General features: G+C 43.3%; 1 protein-coding gene across 6 annotated transcripts; it reads right to left on the bottom strand.

The window, feature by feature from the left end:
• Positions 1-434: 434 nt before the first annotated feature.
• Positions 435-25,174, bottom strand: LOC130516243 (hormonally up-regulated neu tumor-associated kinase). 6 transcript variants are annotated; one of them, XM_057017152.1, is made up of 14 exons: positions 24,952-25,174; positions 24,667-24,779; positions 19,260-20,169; positions 19,012-19,189; positions 6,747-6,869; positions 6,487-6,656; positions 5,209-5,264; positions 4,976-5,114; positions 4,511-4,638; positions 2,966-3,101; positions 2,246-2,423; positions 2,041-2,127; positions 1,685-1,952; positions 435-1,538 (listed from the first exon to the last, which is right to left on the bottom strand). In XM_057017152.1, exons 4-14 carry the CDS (start codon positions 19,138-19,140, stop codon positions 793-795), a joined length of 2,160 nt encoding a protein of 719 aa, XP_056873132.1. In that variant the 5' UTR covers positions 19,141-19,189; positions 19,260-20,169; positions 24,667-24,779; positions 24,952-25,174; the 3' UTR covers positions 435-792. The 6 variants fall into 6 exon arrangements, with proteins under 6 accessions (XP_056873132.1, XP_056873128.1, XP_056873129.1 ...); XM_057017148.1 differs by having other exon boundaries at positions 19,012-20,169; XM_057017149.1 differs by lacking the exon at positions 24,667-24,779 and having other exon boundaries at positions 19,012-20,169.
• Positions 25,175-25,216: the final 42 nt, after the last annotated feature.

Raw genomic sequence — 25,216 nt, 5'->3', positions numbered from 1 at the left:
TGAATATTTTGTGCGCAGAGGTAAATGGGATGCGATAGATCCAGACCACTGCATAGAGCCTGTCTTCATTGGCCACACTTGAAACTTGTGTCATAGCCAACCCTGCACACACGGACTGGCAGACAGACAGTATCAACTAACAGCTGTTAAATTATTGAGCCGCCACAAAGGGTGCTGCAAAATAGCAACTAGATTCCTCCAGCTCTTGGCAGAACATTTGAATATTAATGACAGACATAAGAGTGCAGAAACTGAGGAAGTTTGAAGGAAATTTTTCTTAAGAATGAAGAAACATAATTTTTTAAAATATTTTTTGGGGCATAAATCTGTGACATTGTTTTCTGTTGAGAAATTTAATGTGCCAAATCTGTTTTTCCTTCAAACAGGTCTATTATTTGTTGGGAAAGGGGGGTGAGAGACCTGAGAGAGACAAGTTTCAATTTGGATTTGTTTTACTTGGACTTTTAACATTAGTATAAACATGTTGGAGAAACAAAAGTATGTGCACTTCACATAGTGATAAGACAGGAACATTCAGACATTCAGGAAAATCTCCATAGAAAAGTGGTTTGCAGTAAGCAGGCTGGAGCCTAAAAACCCAAGTAATATGTATAGCCATGGACTTCTGTTTTTGGCACAGCAGTACATGAATATTACTTCATGTATATTTTGTATGATAGCAGCCATCTTACCTTAATAACATAATTCATAATAATAATTTCAAGACTGTCCCATGTTCTCTCGGGTTTGTTCCCTTTCCACCAACATTACTTCAATGGTGTATTTTTTGTATCAATAGTGTAGCTGGTTCTTCTTCTCTGACTTTCCCTGCACAGTTGCAGGAAGTAGCGGCAGATTCAGGTCGCCCACCCTCCGCTGCAGAGATGAACGCAGCTGAACCGAGTTCTTCTTGGCTCCATTCAATCCTCCTGCATGTCCTCCTCCTACTCCTGTTGCAGCGAGGTCTTTTTTCTTGCTTCTATCCTGCCTGAGGCTCTTAATGGCCAATGTGTGTTGTGAGGGGAAGGTGGAAGGCTTGGATCTGTTCACCAGGAGACCTGGAGGTCCTGGCTGGGACAATCCCACCCATGCCATCTTGTTGCCTTGCCCAGCTTTGAGCCCAACATTCCGAAGGCGAGGCAATGGAATGGAGGGTGAGGTAAGAGTCCTCTCCATGACGATGAGGTTTTCTCGATCTGAGGCATGATTACCGGCCTCCACGAGCATTTTGGGAGAAATGCTGTTTTTCTCTGATGTGTAAAACGTCTGCAGCTTCTCCAGGCGTTCATTAATGCTAAGGTGATGAGAGTTTTCATCAGGGTGGCGGATGTCCTGAAAGCAGTCGGATCCAGGGTCTGCTGCCCCGTCTGACTGCGTGGTCCTGAGCGGGTTTGCATGATGGGTTGGTCTCGACATGCTGGTCTCTCTAATTGGCTCAGCCGGTAGAGGGACTTGGGAAGGTGCAGAGTCACAGAGTTGGGATGCAGAAGTTTTAGGAGGAGAAAGATGTGCAAGATCCCTGTCTCCAAACAGAGACACTTCAACAGATGCAAGAGACAAAAGCAACATTAAATCCACAGAGATTTGGGTTAAATCCCAGCTGAGATCTTTCTATGTGCAGTTTACATGTTCTCCTGCTCCTGTTAGGGAGCTAAATGAAGCATTTTCCAGCCTGTTGGCTTACCTTCAGGGAAAAGCATCTCTGGGGCGTCCACAGTGATGGTGATCTCCTCATCAGTGTCCCCATCCTCCGCAGACAGGCGAGTGAGCGATGGAAGACGATGAGGTATTCCGGGGGAAGCACAGTGAGGAATTCGAGGTAGAGATGGAGAGGGTGGATGGTTCTCCGCATCCTCCAGATGGACTTTTCGATGGAGATCTTCTTTCTTCTGACCTTCAGCCATCTGCTGAGTTCTCGGGGGCCTGCTGGATGGCTTAAACGTTGGCTCATTCTAAAACAAACAAATAAAAAACCAAGCAGCAATCAGATACAAGACCAGAAAATGAATTTGTGTTGTTAGATATTGCTGACATCCTTACCTGTTGCTGAGTCTTTGCTTGCTTGTTATTATTCCTCTCTCTCCATGTACTCTTGCTTGGTAGACTCCAGTTACTGCTCTCTACCTTCTGCGAATTTAAACATTTTGAAGGAAATTCTTAAAGTCAACAATCAAAATATGGTTGTGTTGCTATGAGTTTTGTTGTTTTCTGTAGGTGGGAAGCTTTGATTATGAGATGCAAGAACCTTGTTGGCCTTGGTTCCTTTCAGGCTCCTGCTGAGCTTGTTGAGCAGCAGATGATAGCAGGCCATGATGGCAGAAGGCCGGTTGTTGGTGAGCGTGTATGTGATGTCAGCGAGGGAGAAGCCCAGAGTGTCCGTCATGTAGGTCAACACAGAGGAGTTCAGATCCTCTGGACACAACCTGGAGTGTGATAAGATATACGGATTGAAAAAGTCTGAAGAGATGTTAAAGTGATCGGGTTTGGAGGAACGAGCCACAAATGAAGCCCTCCGGTTCTAACTCCGAGGGTAACAGACTTGAAAAACTTCCTGCTTCTTTAATGTGGATTTGAGAAAATGCATTATGCTGGGAGGAGACCTACTTGATGGCATTTGCACACTGTGTCATAAAGTGCTAAAAGCCTTTTAGTCATGCTATAATAAAACAAAGTTGCTACCCTGCTGACCACAAACATTTTTATTTTGTTTAAAAAAAACTTCTGCAATTTCCGTCTCCCTCCTTTTTGGGCCTTTATATAATAATCGCTGAAAAAACGTTGTCTGTCAGCACTTTTGGAACAAACGCGAATGCTTAAGTTACAGATTTCTACTGCTGAAGCAGATGTGGACTGAATAAATTGAGGCGAGTTAATGTAAAATCTTGATGAATATTTTGTGCACACAACTCTAGTCTATATTTAGCCTATTATGGGAAATAAAGAAATGTTTTCAGTTGTCCTGTACCTGTTTTTATGAGCCTGGGTGTGCAAGGGCTTCTTGGCATATCCCTCGTTAATCCACTTCTCCTCCATTGCGGCTCTAACGCTTGGTCTCTTATCTGGGTTGGGCTCCAGCAGAGACAACACAAATGCTGTTGCACCTAAAACCAAAGGCAAATAAATTAGAGCAACACATCCTTTCCTGGTTTTACATTTTAGAGATTTTTTGCATTTTGTTGTACATTTTAGCTCTCCTTATCTCAAAAAGTACAGTTAAAAACACTCTACACAGGTACAGTCAAAGAGGTCTTTTTAAACTATCACTCAGCCTTCTCTTTCCTGGCAAATAATATTATTGGACATAATATTATGCGAAATTTAAAACTGGTATTTTCTGGGTTCTGTACTGAGTTAATTAAATGTCTGTCTCATTTCAAAGCTGTCACCAAATAAAAGCCAGAACTATCAGGTGACTGAAGGAAATAAACACCTGGGCATTAAATTGACCTTTTACAGTATTTCCCTTTAGTAGCTGTTAACCAGATGAAGGGAAATGTGACTCCAAATGAATGTTAATATCATTGGCAAGTTTGTCACATTAACTCAAAAAAGATAATAACACATCAGTGTCAGCTTCTAATTACAGTCAAAAGTTGACGTTTACATTTTTGATGTTAGAAAATGGTTATTCTAAGGCCTTGTTCCAACACAAGTACGTCCCAATGGCTGACTCCTACAGACCTACTCTGTTGCTATGGTCGCTGCCCTCTTCTGCTCTGGAAAACTAATCTTTGCTAAAACGCTTCAGAAGAGTTGAGCCAATGCCTGAAAGTTGCCACAGACTCTGGGTCAAAAGCTTGACTGCAAAACACTGATTTATCTGAGCGTGGTCGGTCTAATCAGCACTGAACTCCTTTGGTTTTTGTGAAAAAAAAAATTAAATAAAGGCTGCCCTCCGTGATTAATGTCGGTGTCTCGGAGCCCATGGCAGCGTTACAGCCACTAATCTGATCACTGTCAGAGTGTCAGAGTGCCAGAACCGTACCGCCGTTGCCCAGAGTTACGGGAGCTGTGTTTATTTGTAATGACATGGCGCCATGACAGAGTGTAACGGAGTGATTAGAGACAGAGGTCACCGTAGACTGGGCACAGAATAAGGAGTATAAAAAAAGAAACATTTTTTATTTCCAAGATAATTTCTCGTGACAGCTCTCTGCTCTGTAGAAACGAGGACTGAATCCTAGTTTGTGTTCGCTGGACAGATAATTACATTAATAAGAGGACGTCACGTAAAATAAAATCCTACTGTGGAACTACGGGAGACATTTCCAAATGGAAATCCAATCAGTGTGAGATGTGGTTTATTCGGCCTCCTATGTTACTCCCCTTTCTATTTTATCCTGCAGGCCTCTATTTCACAAAAAGAAAAAAATGCTAATTTAACCACATTCCACTGTGTGGTTGCGTTAATCTTTCATTTTCCATTTATACTCTCGTGCACTCTTGAACTCTGGTCTTAAGCACACAAAAATCAGGTTTGAGTCTGACTCTGCAGCACGAATGGGTTCACCTTTGCTGATGTCACTGGGGAGGCTGCTGATCTCCCCGTTGATCATCTTCTGGTGAAGCTGTTTGATGTTAAAGGGCTCCACGGTGAAGGGGAGGCTTCCTGTCAGCATGGCAAACATACTCACACCTCTGCACACAAAAGCGGAACGTCGGAAATATTTAAATTAGACCTGGATGGAAAGACCATCTGTAATCAATTCGGTCTAGCAAATACTCAATTGTGGACTGTAAATGCTGCTCAACAACTGTATAGTACTATATACAGTCATAAAAGAATATAGTACAAATTCCTGGCATGTCGATATTATCTCTTAATCCTCTTTAGAGGAAAAAACATTTCATCATTCCCCAATATGATCTATTCTCCATGATATATGAAGGAAATATCAGTGTAATGTGCAGTATGGAATCTGAAATCTTAGAGGGAGCCACCTGGACAGTAAACCAAGTGAGACTTATCACTTACACAGACCAGACGTCCACTTTGGGCCCATACTTCCTGTGAGCGAGCAGCTCCGGGGCGGCGTAGGCAGGACTTCCACACTGGGTGTTGAGGAGCTCCAGAGACAACGATTCAGCCTTCAGAGTGTTGCTCAGGCCGAAGTCTGTGCAAGATATAATCATTTTTTTGTGCAGATGTGCTGGATAGCTGTAACAGATCCTACCTGCTGATAATCCCTTGTCGGGATGTTAACATACCCACAATCTTTATGTTGTTATGCTCATCCAACAGGAAGTTTTCAATCTTTAAGTCTCTGCAGAAGAAAAAAGAAGAGACGTTTGGACACAGTGGAAGACTGGAGTCCAGGAGAAGATTATAGCAGCTATTTAACAGAAATAAATCATGGTTATTGGTCGGTTAAGGGCTCCTCCTTGTGTTTTCCATATTTTCCTGTTTATTTCTGGACCGGTAGAAGGAAGTAACCAGATGGGGAAGCAAAAGAAAACCAGAGTTAAATTTGGGTTTGGATACAGTTCAAAAGAAAAAAGAATTTCATTTGCATTCAATTGTAAATTAAAAGCATTTTCTTTTATATGAAACTAAGCTTGATCGCTGCTCACCTGGAAAAGTTGCTAGACTCACCAACAAGCCCCATGCGCTAAAGCTACACAACTAAATGAATATCTGCGGTCAGCAGAGAACGAGAGGATCCCCCATAAACTAGAGCTCAGGAATCAGCATGTTGCTTTCATCCGCCTTCATCTAAGCAACAGACGCTGAAAAATCCAGAAAACTCTGCTCACCCCCCCCCCCCCCCCCCCCCCCCCCCCAAATGTTCAAAGGCAAGCAGAGGGAAGAAGGAAAAACGAGCGAGAAAAAGAAAGCGACCAGGCCTTGTCGTAAAGGAGAGAATGTATGCGGTAAACCTACTGGATGTGGGTGGCATGAGGCGCATTTAAGCGCAAATTTTCCATTTATATCCAGTTTTATCATCTGTGTGTGGGACTGCAATGTGGCATGCGTGTGTGACAGAGAGGCGCAGCTGAAGGGCTGGAAGCTGCGTCGTTGAGGGACTTCATTAGAGAGGAAGTCCATGATGTTGTGATGATGTGTGAATCATGGCGCCGGCGCAGGATGATGAGGTCATTGCCTGGTAATCACATTCCCACCTTCAAAGGAGCCAAAGTCTCAAACCAGAGCCCAGGACTGCGCATAATGTACGTGTGTGTGTGTGTGTGTGTGCGCGCATAATGATATTGGGTCTCCAACACCTCCACATGCTAAACTACTATTAAATTAACAATTCCCACACCACAACTGTGCCACATGTTGCCATTTTCCAGCGAGTTTCCTACTTTGTAAGCTGTAAATGCTCTGCAAACTCTTTATGCATGTGTGTGAGCCTGACCCCAACATGCAACTGCTACTGTGCACAGGTACGGACGGGGGCCGGGATATCCACAAATAATGTCATGAGCTACACGAAAAAGCCCAAAAGCAGCCCAGGAGGCACTCAAAAGCAGGTGCAATCTAACCTGTGCACGATGCCGTACTTGTGCAGGTGATCCACTGCCGACAGGATCTGACGGACGTAGCGCCGCACCTCCCTCTCCTCCAGACGTTTCTTCTCGCAGATCCTGTCCATCAGGTCTCCTCCAGCGCAGAGCTCCATGGCCATGTAGTAGCTGTTCTCAGTCTCTAGAGTCTGAAACAGACACAAGCGCGTTAGGCCGACCGGGGCCTTATCGTTTGTTTTATCTTTTATTTTTGATTACATGTGTTCCTCTCCATTTACCTCCAGCAGAACTACTATATGTGGATGTCGAACCATCTGGTGAATTCTTGGTTCGCGCTTCATGTTCTTCAGCACGTACGAATCCTGACGAGCTTTCTTTTTGTCAATGACTTTAATGGCCACCTATGCGCACAGAAAAACTTGACATTTATTATTATGGAAACCAGGAAAAGCTGATTGTAGCTATCCTTAAAGATGTATCCTAAATGCAGAAAGAAAATATCGTAAAAAGACTCCTAATAAGATTTATGTTTGCTGTTCATGCCACTGACGCTGCGTATAAACCACCAGTTTAGAAGCTTCAAAAAGTCTTCTCAAACAAAGTGGGTTTAAACATTAGCAGACTTCACCTCAACAAGTCAGCACATGTAGACAGAAACAAGGGTTAGAAGGAAAAAACTCCCCAGTAGATGAGTTTGGACAATACCATGGCAACCAGGTCCAGGTCAGTGACTCGGTTGGTGATGAGGGAAAGTTACTAATACATTAACACACACCCTGCCTCTCATTCCATGCAGTTTACACACTCTGTATTCAAAATGAAAAAAATATAAACCACAGGAAAACCAAAATTCATGAATTTAACATGTTTTAAAGCTTAATAATACCTTTCAGAGACCTATATTCATACTTTCACAGAGGTAAAATCTGGGCTTGTCTTCTCATTTTTATTCATGACCGACCTTTTCCCCTGTGCTGATGTGCAGCCCTTCCATCACTTTGGCAAATGACCCTTTGTTGATCATTTTGCCCACCAGATAGGAGCCCACCCGTTTGGAGTGGGGAAAGCTCCGCAGCAGCTCCCGGGGGACCTTCAGGGAGGGCAGAGGCAGCCGCTCCCGGACCTGAGATGCGTTGCTCTGGGCTTCGCGCCCTCCCTCCGCCACCATGTCATCCAGAACAGGTTTTAGTGCTGCTGCTGGCATCCCAGACGGACCCCCATGTGGCCGACTTTCAGGCAGGTGATCAAATCCAAAAAGAGCGCAGCTTGCAGAGAAAAGACATACTAACACAGATGCGTTGTCTGAGGAGAGGATGGAAAAAGTCTTCCTGGTGACCAGGTCCCGATCTTCCTCTTTTCCTTTAACATCTCAGCCTAAACAGGTGTACCAAGTCCCCTGACGCACTGGGCTCTTTCTCCCTCTCACAGTCGGCCTCTCTCAGTCGGTTAGTGGATGATTAACTGTGTTCTTAGGTCAGCTCCCGTGATGAGGAGGACATTCTACACCGTAATTATCCCCCCCTCCCCCTCGCACTCAGTAAAAGGTACACACAGACACTCACAGTTACACAGTAACTATTCAAACACTTAAGGCTTCTCCTGGAAATTCCTTATTCCTTCAGACCCACAAAGGATAAAATCATATCCCTCACATCATGGTCGTCAGGACACACTAGAGAAACACTCATCAGGCAAAATTTCTGAGCTTCCTGCAAAATTAATTGATTTCAGAACTAGACTTGAATTCTCATCATTAAAGCCGGGGAATTTTCTTCAGGTCAGCGCCTGCAGAGCTGTATTTCAGGTAGAAACCAGTGATATTGTTGGGAGCCGGCAGTAAGCTGTTATGCTGAAGAGTGATGGTCCCATTATTCCGCTACTGTGTCTTTTAAAGTGCATATGCAAATGTTCGCATGCACCTCAGGGTCAGATTGCAGTGCCTTACCGTTCGATTCTATTTCTCACTCAGCTTTATATCCACCATGTAACCCAAGACACACACACACACACACACACACACAAACTCATACACAACTTAGCTAAGGAGCTCTGGTGGCCGAAAGCCTACTAAGTATTTATTTTATTTCAAACATGGTGATAGCGAATAATTTGACTTGGCATCTAGAGACGCAGATGCAGCAGCCGTGACAGCTTTACTCGCCTCTGTTGGCATCAAGGCGCCGTAAAAATGGACGTAATCGCTGTCAAAACACACCACTTTTCTCCCTTTCAGTGACTGTGTCAACATTTTTTTTAATGCATCAACACCAACCAATCCACAAAACCCATACCATCAGTGGGGTTTTTTCTCTAAATATTCCTAAAAGAGCCACAAAAAGAGAAAATGGTCAACCGCTGGTTTTATGTCAGAAAATCTTTGAAAACATAAAAATAAACCCCTTTAAGAAAATACTCAAATGTTACCTCTTAATTTCCACATATGCATGAATATGCATTCAAATGCCAGGATACCCTTAAAGTCCATGTTGAGAGTGTCCGTGTGTTTCGGGGGGAAGTGGGGGCAGGAATTATTAACACACTAATGGCAAGAGAAGTTCTCACTGAAAGTCAGCGCTCAGTCCTTCCATGTCAAAGCAACAGACAAGAGGCAGAAAGGGACATAAAACAATAGAGAACTGGGCTTCATGTCTGAAAAACAAATGTGAATTAATAAGATCTCATGAGGCTCTTTATGTAGCCTCCAAGCTGCTGCTTATGTAGAGATTTTTCTCTGTGTGTGTGTGCGTGTGTGTGTGTGTGTGTCTGCATTAAAGTGTGTTTCCATGGTTCAGAAAAGGTCATTCCCACTGCCAGAGACCACAGTCTGTGTGCGTGCGCGTGTGCGTTTGTGTGTGTGTGTGTGTGTGTGTGTGTGGTGTGTGTGTGTGTGGTGTGTGTGTGTGCATACATATTTGTGTTTGGAAAATTCCAAAAGTGTCATTTGCAACATTTGCATATACATGATCATCATTTACATAACTTAAGGCCTAAGAGTTCATTTTGCGTGTGTGTGTGTGTGTGTGTGTGTGTGTGCGTGTGTGTGTTGCGTCGGTGCAGAGGAATGTTGGAGGACTTGGCGACCTTCTCCGCGGTCACATTAAATGAGAAGAGAAACCCCCTTCTGCTTCCTGCCTGTAATAAATGGATCCCCAGCAACCATTAAAGCATATTTTAACACCAAATAACTCCCCCAAACCACAGTAGAAGAGAGCCAGTCAGTCCCCACCCTCACACCATCTCTCTCACTCTCACTGTCTTTCAATCTGCTCCTTTGATTTCTCTTTACAACTGGACACACTTATAATATATACATATTTTTAAAAAGAGCAAAATCTCAGAAGTACCAGAGTGCCATGTCATCAGAGGGGCACTGTGTGTTTGATTTGAGTTATAGAGCATCCTTATCTTTTTTTATTTTTTGGATAATAAAATAAAATATCTGGAAAAAATATTTACATTACAATTTTAAACATAAACCTAAAATGTTAGGGTTAAATATTAGGGTTAAAGATTTAAAAAGGCCTTTTCTTGTTGATCATATAACCTTGTGGTAATAAATCTAAAAAACTGCTTTGTTGATTATTGCAAACTGGTGAAGGCGACGATCTGCAACTGCAACATAAAGTTGTCAAAGGTCTTGTGCTGACAGGGAAAACAGTCAACATCCCCCCATGGTGACCGAGAGGGAATTGTGAAAGCTCTATGTAAATCCTACACACACTGCAGATCATTTTCATGTCTAATGTTATCAAATGTATCGATCAGCGCTGACGTCAGCATCAGAGCTTCTGCTCATGTCTGCCCTCTAGCGAACTCTGAGTGGTGTTGCGAGTACAAGCCCTTGAATTTTTTTTTTCTTTCATGACAATTAATCATTGACTTTAAAATGCTTAAAAAAAACTCTCTAAAAAGTTGCCTAACTTTGTGTGGGGTCTATATTTGTCCTGCCTTGATTCTGTGAACCCCTGACCCATGTCAGTGTCTTCTTCAGGCCTACAGTCAGGAATTTCTTGGTACTTTTGATCAAAAACTGTCTTAATTATCCAGGAAATTTACCAAGATAGCAAAGCGCAAGTTTTTTTGGAGTCATCCTTTTGTACATTTCTGAGAAAGGATCAGCTGACAATAACTGGAATGATGACGTCTCCATCACTTCTGCCTCACTCATCAGATTATTAAAGACGTCTGCCTGTGCTAATCTGTAGCTGCAGCCATTTTGATGCATCATCATCTGTCAGTGACACGTGCCATCACCTCACAGAGCCGTCATCCATCAGCGAGCAGAGCAGGATGTCATCAGTCAGCAGCTACATGCGGCTGCGGTCGAAAACCTCTCATGTTCTGTGGTCTCAGCCTCATCGAGGCTGATTGGAAAATGGTTCTCTATGGTTTTACAACAGACAAACAACGCGCTGCACTGTCTCCCCATCATCTGCTGAAGAAAAGGCACGAGGACCAAACCACTGCAGCCCACGAGAACATCTAAATCAGGTGGTTTGGTGTAGAAATGTGAATGAATTATGGCTCTTATGACTCAAGGAAACTGCTTTTATGAGCACGCTGAGCCAAGAAAAGGTTAAAATAACAGCAAAAATTCAGACAAATTTTGTGATACACTTTTATACATCAGTTACCTAATTGATGTAAGTATGAAGTTTAACTAATAAGATGTTTTTACATGTTTCAACAAAATTGTTTTTGTATAATTTGTGAGAAAATCAGATTTAGAGGTCTGCATGTCAGATGGAACCATGTTTGTGTGTTCACAACCTAAAATTGTGGGGAACAAATTATTTACCTCAGGAAAAATGAATTGAATTAATGACGAAAACTGATTTGGAGCAGGTAAACGGACCAATAAATCAGCAAGAGGAAACCAAATGCAACAGAGCAACAGAGAGTGGTCCTGATAATTATTCTTACTGCTGCACAAAGCTTTCAAGAGATTAAACCATAAAAAAACAGACGCCATCCGGAACTCCAAACCAAATGATAACACACCAGCTGGTTTATGCTGTAGTTTATTATTACATGTGAGGGATGGGTTTCTGCTATTTTCTCCTCTGCAGTGGAGATGAAACCTGGTTTAGTTTAGGCTGCCACATGTTAGATAAAATCAAACAGTATAAATGTCTTTAAATTAACTGCAATGTGTTTTGTCTTCAAACAAAACTACAGAAACATTTGCGTAAATTGAATTCAGTCAGATACACACACACACACACACACACGTGCACATTAAATTATCAATAAAACGTCTCTCCCACTCATAACAATCCTCTAACCCCACAGAATCCCGAAAAAAGAGTTGGTGTCGTGGTTTTAGAGTTTCTTCTCTGTCAACAACAGGCTGATGAGTGACAGAGGGAGGGAGAAACAGAAGGAGAGAGGAAGAGAGGGAGAGAGAGGGAGGAAGAAGTCAAAGAATAATACAGAGAGAAGCGAAAACGAGCCTTCCCCTTTTCAGCTGGCTGCTCCAAAAAAGTGCATTCCCACTGTTACTAATGTGGACCGTGTGTCTGCGCCCGAACGTTTGTGAGCAGATGTGTGTTTTCCTCTCCAGTGGAGTAAGCGTGTGTGTGTGTATGTGTGTGTGTGTGTGTGTGTGTGCGCGCGCTGAAGCTGCCTGCTGCGCCGCTCCCAAATTGAAACGTGTTGGAAGGTGATGACAAGAGTGAAGTGAACCAGTCGTATCCTGAAGGCCCAGGCCAGATGTGTCGCACACAGAGCCCCACAAATCTGCAGCACATTTCTGTTTAACAAGCAGGATATTTAACCAGCAGAAGAGTGTGTGTGCATGCGTGCGTGCACGTGTGTGCGCACATATGCAGGGGTGCTGCATGTTTATATTTGCTGAGTAAATGTGTATAAGAGTGTGTGTGTGTGTGCATATCTGTGTGTGTGTGTTTAAAATCTGGTTGGGATGTTGGTTTATTCCTTTAATTGGATCTTTTCAGACCGTAAAACTGCGCAAAAATCAAGCAGAAGGCGAGCAGGAGGGGTGACGGGGAGAGAGAAGCCCAACAGGCCGATGGCCTCGCCCCCGATCATCACTCAGCACACACACGTACACACTGTTTATTCCATATTGTACGCGGCTACTGACCACAGTGCCCGCCGCTTCCTCAAAGAGCCGGTCCTGGCGCCTAAAATAAGAAAGGGAATATTCCGTTTCATGCCGTCTCATGTCTTAATATTTCCAACCCTCCTGTCCTCATCTCTGCATGATTCATGGACCATAACCCAGAAATACAATCAGATCCTTTTTTCCTGATCTGCTGGCTGCTTCAGTAAAGCTTTCTGACCTGGATGAAGCCTTTCTGCTGACCGTCATTGTGCGAAGCAGCTCATCCAGCTGACCCTTGCTCTGTACTTCACATAGGGAATGAGAGACCTAAACAGACACCAACATCTGCACAGTCAGCAACTGTGAGCTGTCCATGATGACAGCTAAGTGAATTAATCTCACAGAGAAGCTCCTAGGCTAAAATCCGATGAAATAGACGTTGAGAGGACTCCAGGCCTGAAGCAGGAATTATCAGCCTTGCACGCAGTCCAAATCCAGCCACCTAACCTGGCCCCGACCAACACACCCGTTATTTTTTGGTTGCAGAACACAGCCGTGTGTGTCAACAATCAACCACAACAACGACTGGTTGGTTTGTGTGATGCTGCCTTTCCAAACCCAGGAAAGGCTCCAGGATTCCCTGAATGGCCACATTGTGCGCTGCAAACAGAGGAGATGCAGTTTGTTTTGGGCCTGAGGAAACTCATATTTACAGAAAAGGTGTTAGAGCAACACGGTTAATTAGCTTGGCTGGTGCACGTCGGTATGTGCGTGAACATAATCGCTGCTGATATATGGCATCACGGCTCTGTCTTAATAGCAGCGTTTTAAGAACAGCCATTAATGCAGCTTGTAAAATATTCCCAACACCACGCCAAACGCTCGCTGCAGCTCCACCCACCCCCACCCCCCCGCCTCATTTGCAGGGAGAATTTATTCAACTCGTTAAAGACAATTCTCCGTATTTTCCCAACCGAGCGACCAGGCTTCCGTTTTTATTTTCCTCCCCTCCTCCTCGTACTTTTTCCTTGTGGCTTTTGTTTTCTCTCACTCCGTTCTCTTAAACCAACCTGAGTAATGTTGTCAGAACTGCTCGAGAATGAAGTGCTAAGTGTTGCTTTTTATGGGGAGGAAACAGACTGGAACAGCGGGTGTGTGTGTTTGTATGTGTGTGTGTGTGTGTGTGTGTTTTGCAATGCCTGTGAGACACACAATACACACCTACTGTGTGTCTCAGGTATGTTGTGCACGGTGCAAACTTCAGAGCGAATCTGAGGGAAATACAGCCTGTTCACTACTGATGACAGCCTCGACGCGTTTACATCATTAGTTTTTTGTGAGAATTGTATGCTTGGGTGTGTGTGTGTGTGTGTATGTGTGTGTGTGTGAGGGGTTGACAATGCTGTTAAGGTACCTGGTGAAAATCTGTTCTCAATTGTTGTGGTGTTTTAATTTGGACAATAAAGGCTTTGCCAGCGCTGCCCGCCGTGATGCCGTGACCACTCTGCAATGTTAATTCCATTCTCATGCACACACACACACACCCCGTAGGCTGCACACACACACACATTCTTTTAAATATATCATGTCCATAAAAGCTCGGCTCTTAATTTGTTTTCCAAGATCAGTATGTGTCCCGAGGAGTCTGTTTAAAGGGTGTGAATAATGTGCAGAAAATTACTGAATAAAAGTGCCTTTCAAGGCGTTTTAAAGCTAAACCTGATGCTCTCCTTTGGCAGCATTGTTGGCAGCATTAAAAAAATGTAAAGGGAGATTAGAATGTGACAGAAAAATACACTATCAATGCCAGACGGGCTGGTTTTAAATCCACTGTGATTAGACAATTAATGCCAGAATCCAGACAAAATATTATGGTATAAATCTTAAGTATACTGGGTTAAAAAGAGGGGGGAAAAAGCCAAATTCTACATTTACAATGACTTTTGCTGTCTAGCATTTAAATCAACGACAAACTGCCATCTTCTGTTGCTGATTCCTGATTCCTGCCCTGGGGGTTGCCTTTGTTTGTTTTTCAAGGCCTTGAATTTGTCTTGATTCCTGCTCTGTTACTTCTGACCTGCTGTCCCTGACCTCAGAGCAGGCCTGAAGATGAAATCAGCTTAAACATTTCCATCAAAGCAAGAAAAGTGGCGCACACACATTTGTGGCACACACAAATTTGACTTTAGAGAGAAGCTGGGGAAAATATTAGAGGGGAGGTTGTGTCGGTTTTGATTCTGGTGCATTTGAAAGGGATTCGGGACTCAAATGGGAACCCGATGGACGGCTGGATGATCTTCACGTTAACCAGCAGGAAATGGAATTACAGGCGATTTTTCACACTGCTCGCAGCTTGAAATTCAACGGACTTGTCTGAAATCTCTTTGTGTCTGAGGGAATTAAGCATGTGTTTTTGCGTGTGTGTGAACATGATTAGGTATGTGGGGTGTTGGCCGTTAAAGACAGCTAATAAAGCCTGCTCCCTTTCATTAGTGTGGGCGAACACAGCCCGGCAACACCAGCCTGTGAGGGTGTGAGCGTCGGTGTGGGTGAGTTGGACTGTGTGCGTGGAGGCAGCGAGCTCTCCAGTGCCAGTTTCTCTCTGTGTGTATTAGATAAGCATGTGTTATGTTGTTTATAGCGCACCTTGTTGACCAGGTGGAGTGAGGTCATTAAACTGGTGCACAGCTAATCTGGTGCAGGCTGAAAAGAAAGGGAGGTTATAAATGAACATATGTATCTGTGTGTAGCATAACTACCTTTACACACCTGTGCCATGAAGATCTAAATATCCTTTATGTTGTAAGGACACTCAACATAATTGATGGTGATTGGGGATTATTGGATTAGGGCAGTTGTCGTGGTAGGTGCGGGTAGCAGGGTGGCCGCTAGGGGGCAGTGTAACAAGTGGACGTGCCAATTTAAAATATGTTCTCGTCAATTTTATAGAAAGAAATGATGAGGTTGCGAGTACAAATGTGTGTATGTCAGAAAGAGTTTTTAAAAAACTAGATTTTGGAGAATAATCATTTATATCATGTTTTGCTCTACAAAATGTCTGACTCAACTGTTCTGTTTGTTCACCAAAGGTGAAAATGCACGCATGTTCATCAAATATTTCCTATTTTCTCTAAGTGTTCCATCATGTTCTCTGGCTGAGTTTGTTGACTGTTTGTTACCTTGGAGTTTATGTGGTTTTCAAGGGTTTCCTGCAAACAGCTGCCTGCAGTAAAAATGATGAAAGTGAGCCGACCTGAAGATTAGACTGATCACATACGTCAGCCGCAAACATTTGGAATGGACAGACTTACAGGTCGATGTCACGGTCTTTCAAACAGTATTTGCCACTAAAGCAGTGGAAAGCTTTGTACCTGAACTGCGACATTTACTAAATGTTTCATCAGCAGAAGAAAAATAAAATCGTCCGGGCAGCCTAATGTCACTTAAAAACAAAAGTAGGTGTTACAGAAGAACGTTAAATAAAGGCTGCAATTAAGAGTCAAGCTTTTATCATCTGTTAATGAAGGCGGATGCAGTTGGCCTTTAATTTAGTGCAACTTTTATGTCAGCCTTTAATGAGTCGTGCACCATCTGTGCCAGTGTCGTGCGTTAGCTTCAGCCTTTTCCGTCTTGCTAACCTGCCTGCCTGTCCTACAGTGCTAATGTGCTAATCTGCTGTTTAGTCCAACCAGATGGGTTGGGGGGAGAATTGGGAGGGAAGGAGGAAAGGAAGTTACCTACAGAGATCTCCCCTCATTAAAAGTCCCTCTCAAATCCCACAGCCGGCCCCTCCCCGACCCCAGCGTCTCTCTCTCCCAGTTTCCCAAGATAATTACGGGGCACTGACAGACTAACGTCTGCACTCGTGCGTTTTCATAGCTTGATTATGTTGCAGAGAATAAATGTTACTGGCATTTAAAACCCCCAGTTTGAATGCTGAATGGGCAGAAAGCTTTTGAAACAATAACCCAGGAGCTGATTGGATCACATCATTGATATTATTCCTGATTTCTCTTGATCCATCAGCCCTTCTTGAAAAAACAAACATCTTTCTGGAGCATAGATGCACAAGGATGTTTCATAATAACACTGAGAGCTCCACTTTCACACTTTCCTCTCCGCAGAGTTTCACTTCCATCCAATTACCCAGTGAAATGGAACCCCTGGCAGAGGAGACGTGTCACAGTTTTGGCATGGACATCACAGGCCTGTTGGCACATGTGCGGCCTGACTTCACATAAAACTAACACATTCTTTGCTGTGTTTAAGAATAAAACGAGAGCGAGACATTAAAAAAGGGAAAAAAACGAAGCAGGAGAATCATCAATATGAGGTAAAACAAAAACCAAACATTTGCAGTCCAATCAGATGCATAAAACAGTACACATTCTATCACAAACACACACAAACACACACACACACACACACACACACAGAGAGTAATATTGAAGATGCTAACAGCTAACAGGTCTTTTATTGCTGTGGACTGTCCTTCAGGACAGAGAGAAGATGACAGTTGACGGTAAATAAGGGGTCTGATTACAGTTATCACGGTTTTATTCTACACTCGGGTAAAAAAAGGCAGCAGCGATTCTGTTTAATGATGGAAACTCTGCAAATGCGTGAAGCTTGTGCAGAAATCCCCTCGTGACGGGTCGGAGGGAGAGACGGAGGAGCTACTGAAAACCTCTGTATCAAAACTTGAATCCATGAATAAACATTTCACACACACACACACACACACACACACACACACACACACACACACACACACACACACACACTGACTCCAACCCAAAACCACAGCACTGAAAACGGGTCCTTGTCTTAGTCTATTAGGACTAAATTCGGTGTGTGTGAGATGGTCGTTCCTTTTTCCCCATCAGCCCCTTCTCTGGGCTTTGATTGCTGGCTGGATTTGGGCCTCTCAACACCTCCCCGTGTTTACCAAGATTAAGCATCTCTCCTGACGGTAGATGTGTTTTCCACAGGAGTGAACATGAAAAGATGTCCAATCATGAAAAACTTCTTCTCTCTCTTGCTGTTTTCCTAAAGCCCCCATTTCACCTTCGATTCCCCCACTTTAGGCCAATTTATATTCTGATTTATTGATTTATTTAGCAGGTAGCGCTGCTGGCCCACCCCGCTGAGTTTGTTGCTGGGTATTCCAACCCGTCGGCGCTCTTTTGCCTCTCTGAGTTTGAACTTCATTCGCCTGGACGTCAGTTTTCTTTTCCCTGTCAGCTGATACGCGTTCCGCTCGGCGACTCTTGCGGTGGTAGGTTTGTTTTCATCGTTCGACTTACTGGCAGTCGTTTGGTTTTGGGGGGTTTTCTTTGTGTTTCCATTCTGGTTTTTCATCTGTTGGTTGAGGAACTGGAGCCAGCTCTGCTCCGGCTGATTGGAGCGCCTTTTACAGCTCTCACTTCTATTGTATTAAAGAGACTGTTGGACCACCACTGAGGTCACGTGTCCTTATTCTTTGTATCTAAGAAACATCAGGAAAATTTGCAACAAGATAATTAAATATGCTAATTTTGTTATATTAATCCTTTAGTCATGATGGCCATTAGAATTAACTTTATAATTATCATGAGATTCACTTTAATACACACTGTGTGTGATTTCTTTTACTTTAAAATTACACGTATTAAGTCATTTGCATAAAATGAGATTTTTTTTATTGTTGTTTTGTGACTTTGACTGAAAATTGTACTTGATTTTTTTTTTTAAACTCTTGTAACATATTTAGATATAAATTTAAATAATTTAATAAAACTATTAACTAGCCAATAAGTAAGTTTTCATAGCTATTAGGGGCTTTTTACCATCTTGTCTTACAGATATGTTTGCGCGCCGTGGGTTTCTCTAGGGGAGTTGGTCTCTTCCAGTCGACTGTGTGACGCATGCGTTTAAAAACCAAAAACACAGAGCGAATAATCTTCAATGGTCATCTGCTCCCCTTGATATGCAACATAATTCCAGTATCGGTTTCTTCTCCGGCACCACGGTTCAGTAACGGTGAAATAAATATAAGGGCACAAAGACAAGTGAGCTCAGCGACATATGATACATAAAATATGCTGAAAGAGTGAGATTACAGATGAGATATCGTTAGGATGCCATCTATGATTGTATTCACTAGTAATAAAACATATTCTCTGGTTTAAACTGGAGATTAGATTTTGTTATTTTATATATAGTATAGTGCAAACAGAGCTTAACAAACGCCCCAAAACAGTGCCCCCTGTAGGATCTGGTGGTGACCTGCTTCATATACGCATAATGAAGTGGAACAATATACCAAAGTATTTAAATACCGTGAAATATATAGATATCATTTGGCACAGAATCTGTGATACCTGGCCTAAGTTTAAAACTTAAGTGTAAAACATGGAAGATGAGTGTGGAAACTTTCCTGAATAATTCCAGAGGCGCTAAAACGGTAAAAAGATTGAATTAAAAGAAGCACTCACGACAACCAAACGGGCTCTGGCTCTGTGGAGCGACGTCCGCAGGTGTGGTCGATGACGTCCAGCTGAGGCCTCCGGTGGGAGTGAACAACATCCACGCTGCCTGGCTAACAGGTCGTAAAAGCTCCACATGGGCGTGGGAGCGCGTTCCTTGTGCCTGTGAGAAGAGGAGGTCGGGAACCTGTGAGAGATACAAGTGTGTGAATGAGGACGGCGTGGCAACGGCATCCTTCAGGAGTGCAGCAAGTCACCTTCTCCATCTCAGGTCAAATCAGCCACCATCCACAACAACGGGAATGAAAACTTCCACAGAGGAACTGCAGCAAGCACGCAACACTGACGTGTCTCTAATGTGTTTGGACAGTTCAGGGTGCCAGGCTGGGCCTGCTAGAGGCTCTAATGTGGCGGTGGTTTCATGGTGGTTGGCACAGATCAGCAGGAAGAAGGCAAAGAGAGGGACTGGTGGAAGGGGGGGGATTAAAGAGCTGGAGGGAGCTAAAGAAAGAGGGCTATAGTTACAGGCGCGCCACAGGCATCAAACACTGGAGGATATGGGAATTCTCTTTCTTTCTCTGGCTTCATGTCCTCCTTCCCTCCATCCCTCTCTGGGTGAACAGCCCATTCACAGTGTGGTCCTGGGGCGATCAGAGCGGACCCTGCCCTCTGCCTTTCATTTTCACTCTTTCTTTCATCCCTTTTCTTGTTTGCCATGGAGCGAGGGTCACACTTCCCCCCGAAACTCATCTTTTATTAATCAGCAGCATGTCGGGAAGGGGAGGGAGGGGGGGGGGGGGGCTGCGTGACGCAGGCGTGCCGAGCGAGTGCGTGCGCAAGAAGAGGAAGATGCAAGCGGCCGCCAGCAAATGCCTCAGAGTGTTTCATATTTCCCCTCCTGCGAAACAGGCCATCGCAGAGAAACAGCAGAGCGCTCGCTCGGTGCCTGAGTATGTGTCAAATGAAGAGAGAGGAAAAGAAAATCGAGAGACGGATGACTTGGCTGCACCGCACGACCTCCTCCCTGTCATTCATAAAGGCTCGCTCCTTCCCTCTCTCCGTCTTTTTTCTATCTCCTGAATGCTGCTCACAGGCGGAGCGGATATTCTGGGTGGTGTTATTCCAGGTGTGGAGTCGTTGAGGTCTCCATGCTGTGACCCTGTTATCCTGGGAAGAGGGAGAGTATTAGAGGCATGCCGGGAGAGGAAGAGACTCTATCAAAAACACATTTTGCCCCGAGGTTGTATCACTGCTGCTATCTGGCTACAAATAAAGAGGTGCACACACAAGCGGACGCACACGTGCGCCGACATTTGTGCACAAATGTGAATCCAATTAGGCGCGTTGGGAAAAGCCCAGTGACAGAAGAGAGAAGCTAACAAGTGCGTGAAGTGTGGTCGCAAAGTCAAATGTCAGATATGTCCGTTGTTTTTAACCACTTTTGCAGCTAAAATGTTCTTTTTTGAGAGGAAAACAAATGTCTTTTAACATGAAAGGAAGATCTTGAAGAGAACATCAAAGGTATCAGGACAACAATGCAGGAGGGACGAGACACGTGGCCGAGATCAATGTTTTAATGGTATTTGGACTCAACGTTTACGATATTTCCAAGGCCATAAAAACATCAAAACTGGCAATTATATGAGCTTAAATGACCATAAAACACTGCACTGTTTACAGGCCTAATATTTAATTTTTATGCAATAGACTATTTTGAACATGCATCAAAAATTGGTGATAGTTTGTTGATTTGATGGCTCTAAATGAGTGAAAGTGGCCTGAAAACCTGCACAGGTGCACAAAAAGAATCCCTGAAAATACTAAATGAATCTTGATAAATAGTTATTATAGTTAGCAAGTGGACCTTTTTGGAACGATGCACAGATTCTTGCAAAGATTGAGGAGTTGCTAAGTGACTGAGTGCTGATGAATGGCCTGGAGGTGTTTCATATTCTGGGTACAAACATGCTTCAAGCGTTATATCATATAGAAAAAATCTTTGAAGTCCCCGTTGTCTTTTTTCGTCTCAAAATGCTCGCCATTAAAGCGCTCCATGGTGAGGCGTTGGAGATGCGTGTTTTCATTTTCTTGTTATTTACACACATGGTCGTGACTGTTTTGTGTAAACTGAATTTCTCAGTTCTGTCCTGCCCACTACTCTCTCACCAGCCGACCAATTCCGAGGTTTAATGACATTTTTTTTTAAAAATAAAAATAAAAACTAGGTCTAAACGGTTCCAGTCGAACCAGAGAAAGAGAAAAGAAATAAAACCCAAACTTCTAAGAGATGAAAATAAACATTGTTCCCCGTTTTTAAGAGGCACGTGTGCTGGGCTCGGCCCGGGACGTCGGTTACGAGCTACAGATGTTTGCGTGGTCTTTATGATTGTTGTTATTTTCAAATTGTGGTGTTTTCACGATGATCTCTGCCATCGTTAGTGCCTGGGTGTGTGTTATATGTGCAATTAGAGAGGAACATCAGAGGGGAAATCTACTTCAAGCTTAATTAGCCATATTTCTAATCTGTATGCCTTTAGCAGCTCATTATGCCCTCTAATAACAGGAAACTACACACTTTGATAGATTAGCCACATATGCCCTCATACATACTATCAATTTAAGAGTTAACTCTAATCAAAACCTTTAACTGACTTCATGGCCACGGACACAGCTGAGATCAGATTTTTTTTTTATGTGCTTACAAAGGTTATGGAAGGAGAAAATGTTTTCACCTCTATTAAAAGAACACCTGTTGGAAAGATAAGTTCTCTTGTTGCATTTGAATGAGTGAAAACACACCCAGAGTTTAAACCCTGCAGAAAAAGCCTGCTCGTGTAATTGGAAGATGTAAATATGTGCTTACATTTATGGAAGCCCTTTTAATCTGCTCATTTAAAATTAGTTTAAATCCCTACAAATCTTTTAGTTCTTTCCCAAAATAAGACTATAATGACATACTAAGACCATTCCAAACAATAAATAATTCATATTTGTAACACTATATTAAAAACGAAACATTCTTCTGGTTTTTGCAGGAACTATCTATTTTTTTTCCCACCATTTCACTCAAATCTCAACAAAACTAACAAGGTGAGATGCTGGTGACTCTTTTATCCTCCTCCTGAGTCATCTGCATCTCCAGCTGTGGAGGAGACCACAGGTTCAACTCGGATAACGTCCGAGGCGCTCAGAGGCCTGACTGGACCCACTTATAAAAAAATTCAATAAACGTCATACATCCATCACATTCTATCAAGCATGTCAGTAAATACCATATTTTCAATGGAAGGTTAACTTTATGAAGGGGAGCAGGGGTCGCCTCACTCGGATGAAGAGTGACCGTGGGCCAGCACAAGCAGGATGTGCTCACAGGGGCCCCCGTCGTTCGCCTGGAGTGTTGGCACGGCTGCACGCAGGCACGAAGCTCCAGTTATGACCTTCCCAGTGGAGCCGTACTGGGAATTGGGCAGTTACTGTCTGGGACTTGGCCCTTCGGATGGGCTGCAGTGTAAATCTGAGGGGCCTGGGGAAGATGGCTGATGCAGCATTTTTATTTATTAATCTGCTGTTTGACTTTTCTCCCTCACAGGTCAGAAAAGCATCTGGACCTCTGGAAAGTTCATAATCTTTGGTAAGAAAACTGTGGAAATTCTATCGAATTGAAAAACACTGCAGGCCTGTATTCCACATCTCTCTCTCTCTCTCTCTCTCTCTCTCGCTCGCTCTCTTCCATGCACAGCCACACCCTGGTGCCACTTCCGCCATAAAAACCTGGCTGTGATCCGCGTGCCCATTAGCACGCGCTAAATAACTGTTAACAATGTATTACCCAGACTCCCCTGCTCCGACACCTCTACTTACCCGCGTCGGTTCAAAGCTGGCAGGTAATTATGCGGAAGGTTTTTTAATAAACAGCCTATTGAGCGCGCAGCGGCGCACGCCCACGCCCAGAGCGCCAAACCGACGCGAGGCCGCGCCGCGCTCTGATTGGCTGAGGCGCACCAGCGCTGGCATAAATGACCAGGTAAAGGCGCACCTGCAGACGATGGGGTGATTCTCCGCTGTCAAACCAAATACGAGTTGGCGAAATAGTGTCGCTGCATCACCAGCAAATAGTAGAGTGAATCATCGGTCCTAAAAGCCAAAAGTCCATTAGAATGACTCTTAATTAATGATCATGTCAATGTTGCATGGGTGTCGCCCAAGAAAAAATATAAAATGAAAAACAAGATAGAAACCAACCGAGATCTGAAACTGATGAGCAAAGTGCCCTTTGGGGAACAGGAGTGTCCGGAAATGGAACTCTACTCATCAAACTCATCATGCCGATGTTCACTTTCTCCGAATCCACTTCAAATATTTACTCCACCTCTCATCTAAAACAAGGCATTGCTATGCATTCATAGGCAAGGCTATCAGATGTTGTAATCTATTACAAAAGATGAGGAAAAATGATAAATCAAATAGTTGAATAAAAACAGGATTTTTAAACATATCCGATAAAATTGTGCAGAAACAAATGATAGTAAATGAAAACTGTGAACGATTATTATTGTTACTATCATTATCATCATTATAATTACATTTTTATTGTAATCAGTTGCCCTGCCGTCGTGTTTCAATAAATATTTTGAAGCAATATTCTAATTTTAAACTTGAATATTGACTAAAATTTAATAGTGACTCCTTTTGACGTTATTTAGGGTTTTTTTTCCCCTCCGTTTTTTCGGTTTTCAACACAAACTTTTGATTTTTGAAGGTGAGCGTCGACGCTTCGACGTTCTTGTGCGCTTTTATTGAACCTTTTAATTCTCCCGGGCTAATTGAAACATTTTTGAATACTCCCGGGAAGAGAAACGCTGATAATGGAGGCCGATATGGGCGCGAACCTTCTGTTTGACGTCCTCAGTCGTTTACATTAAATGCATGTCAATAAACGACGACGACGTGTTGTTTATTTGAGCAGCTCAGCTCAGAGGCCTTCAGCTCTGCGGTGATGTTGGGGAAGGAAGCTCCCTGACCCCAACAGAGGAGTTTAAAGGAATTCTCATGATGTCACGAACAGCATAAAACGGAATTAAGGTGCTGCGGTCCTGAAGAAAAGTCACAGATCCACAAAATGCAAGTAAAGGATGCAATTACGCACGAAACAAATCACAAACCTTCACGCCACAAACAATGTTTATTTAGAGCTACTTCTGCAGCCGTAAACGCCACAAAGAGCCTCTTTACGCGCCATTATTGGCCATTATTTCCCATTACGCAGGTGACAAAAATCCAGACTAACCTTTAACGGTTTTTAGCAAGATTCATTTAATTATTCATGTCATCTTTAATCTTAATCAGGAATTCGGAAAATGAAACAATTTTGGTCATATATAATCGACTTGATTTGAAATAACGACTTGAATTTTTTTTTTTATTGACAGTTGGCATTAAATGGAAAAGGTTTACCCCCAAAAGTTGGCATTAAATCGAAGAAACCTGTGTAGATTCTGTTCAGTTATGTTTATATTTTACTGTAACCACAGTGTCTGTTGCTGTTGGGCGCTTTTGTAGAATTTTGCCGTCTTTAGAGCACAAAAGACACAAAAACAAATAAAAACATTTTTCTTCTGTTTGGTCGGTTGACCGTATAAACTCTGAAAGTCTGAGAACATTTACCTTGGCCCTTCATGCTTGTAATCACCGCCGACCGCAGAAATTCTGGGGCCGAAAGAAAAAACAAAGGCTTCTGGATGGGCCCCCAACGCCATTGTTGGGATGTTGTTGTATTTCTAACGTCAAAAATCAGTTTAACGTCATTTTAGTAAAGAACCGACAGCAATAATATATAAGACTTTAGGTAATAATAAATAAACAACTTTAAAAAGATGCTTTTCTAATATCACACCCAGAAACACACACTCTCTCTCTCTCTCACACACACACACACATACACACACACACCTGTTTGCAGTGATTCTGCGAAGACGTTTGAGAAATGTTTCCAGCGCCTTTTCAGAACCCTTTTTCAGGAAGACTAAAGTTGCCCCCACGCTGGATGCTGCCCAGTAATGGGCAGATATGCAAACCATGTCAGGCCGCTGTGTGCAAATGCGCTCTAATGCCCCCAGAGAGACGCCCCCGGAGCTTCAATAAGCATGGAGAAATGGTCAATCACCGGCTCAACTTTTACCACATATGGCGGCTCCAACAGCCCCCTTAGGGGGTG

Source organism: Takifugu flavidus, chromosome 19 (genome assembly GCF_003711565.1).
Source record: "Takifugu flavidus isolate HTHZ2018 chromosome 19, ASM371156v2, whole genome shotgun sequence".
Lineage (NCBI taxonomy): Eukaryota > Metazoa > Chordata > Actinopteri > Tetraodontiformes > Tetraodontidae > Takifugu > Takifugu flavidus.
Note: the sequence above shows the minus strand (reverse complement) of the source record. Positions and strands in the feature narration are given on the sequence as shown.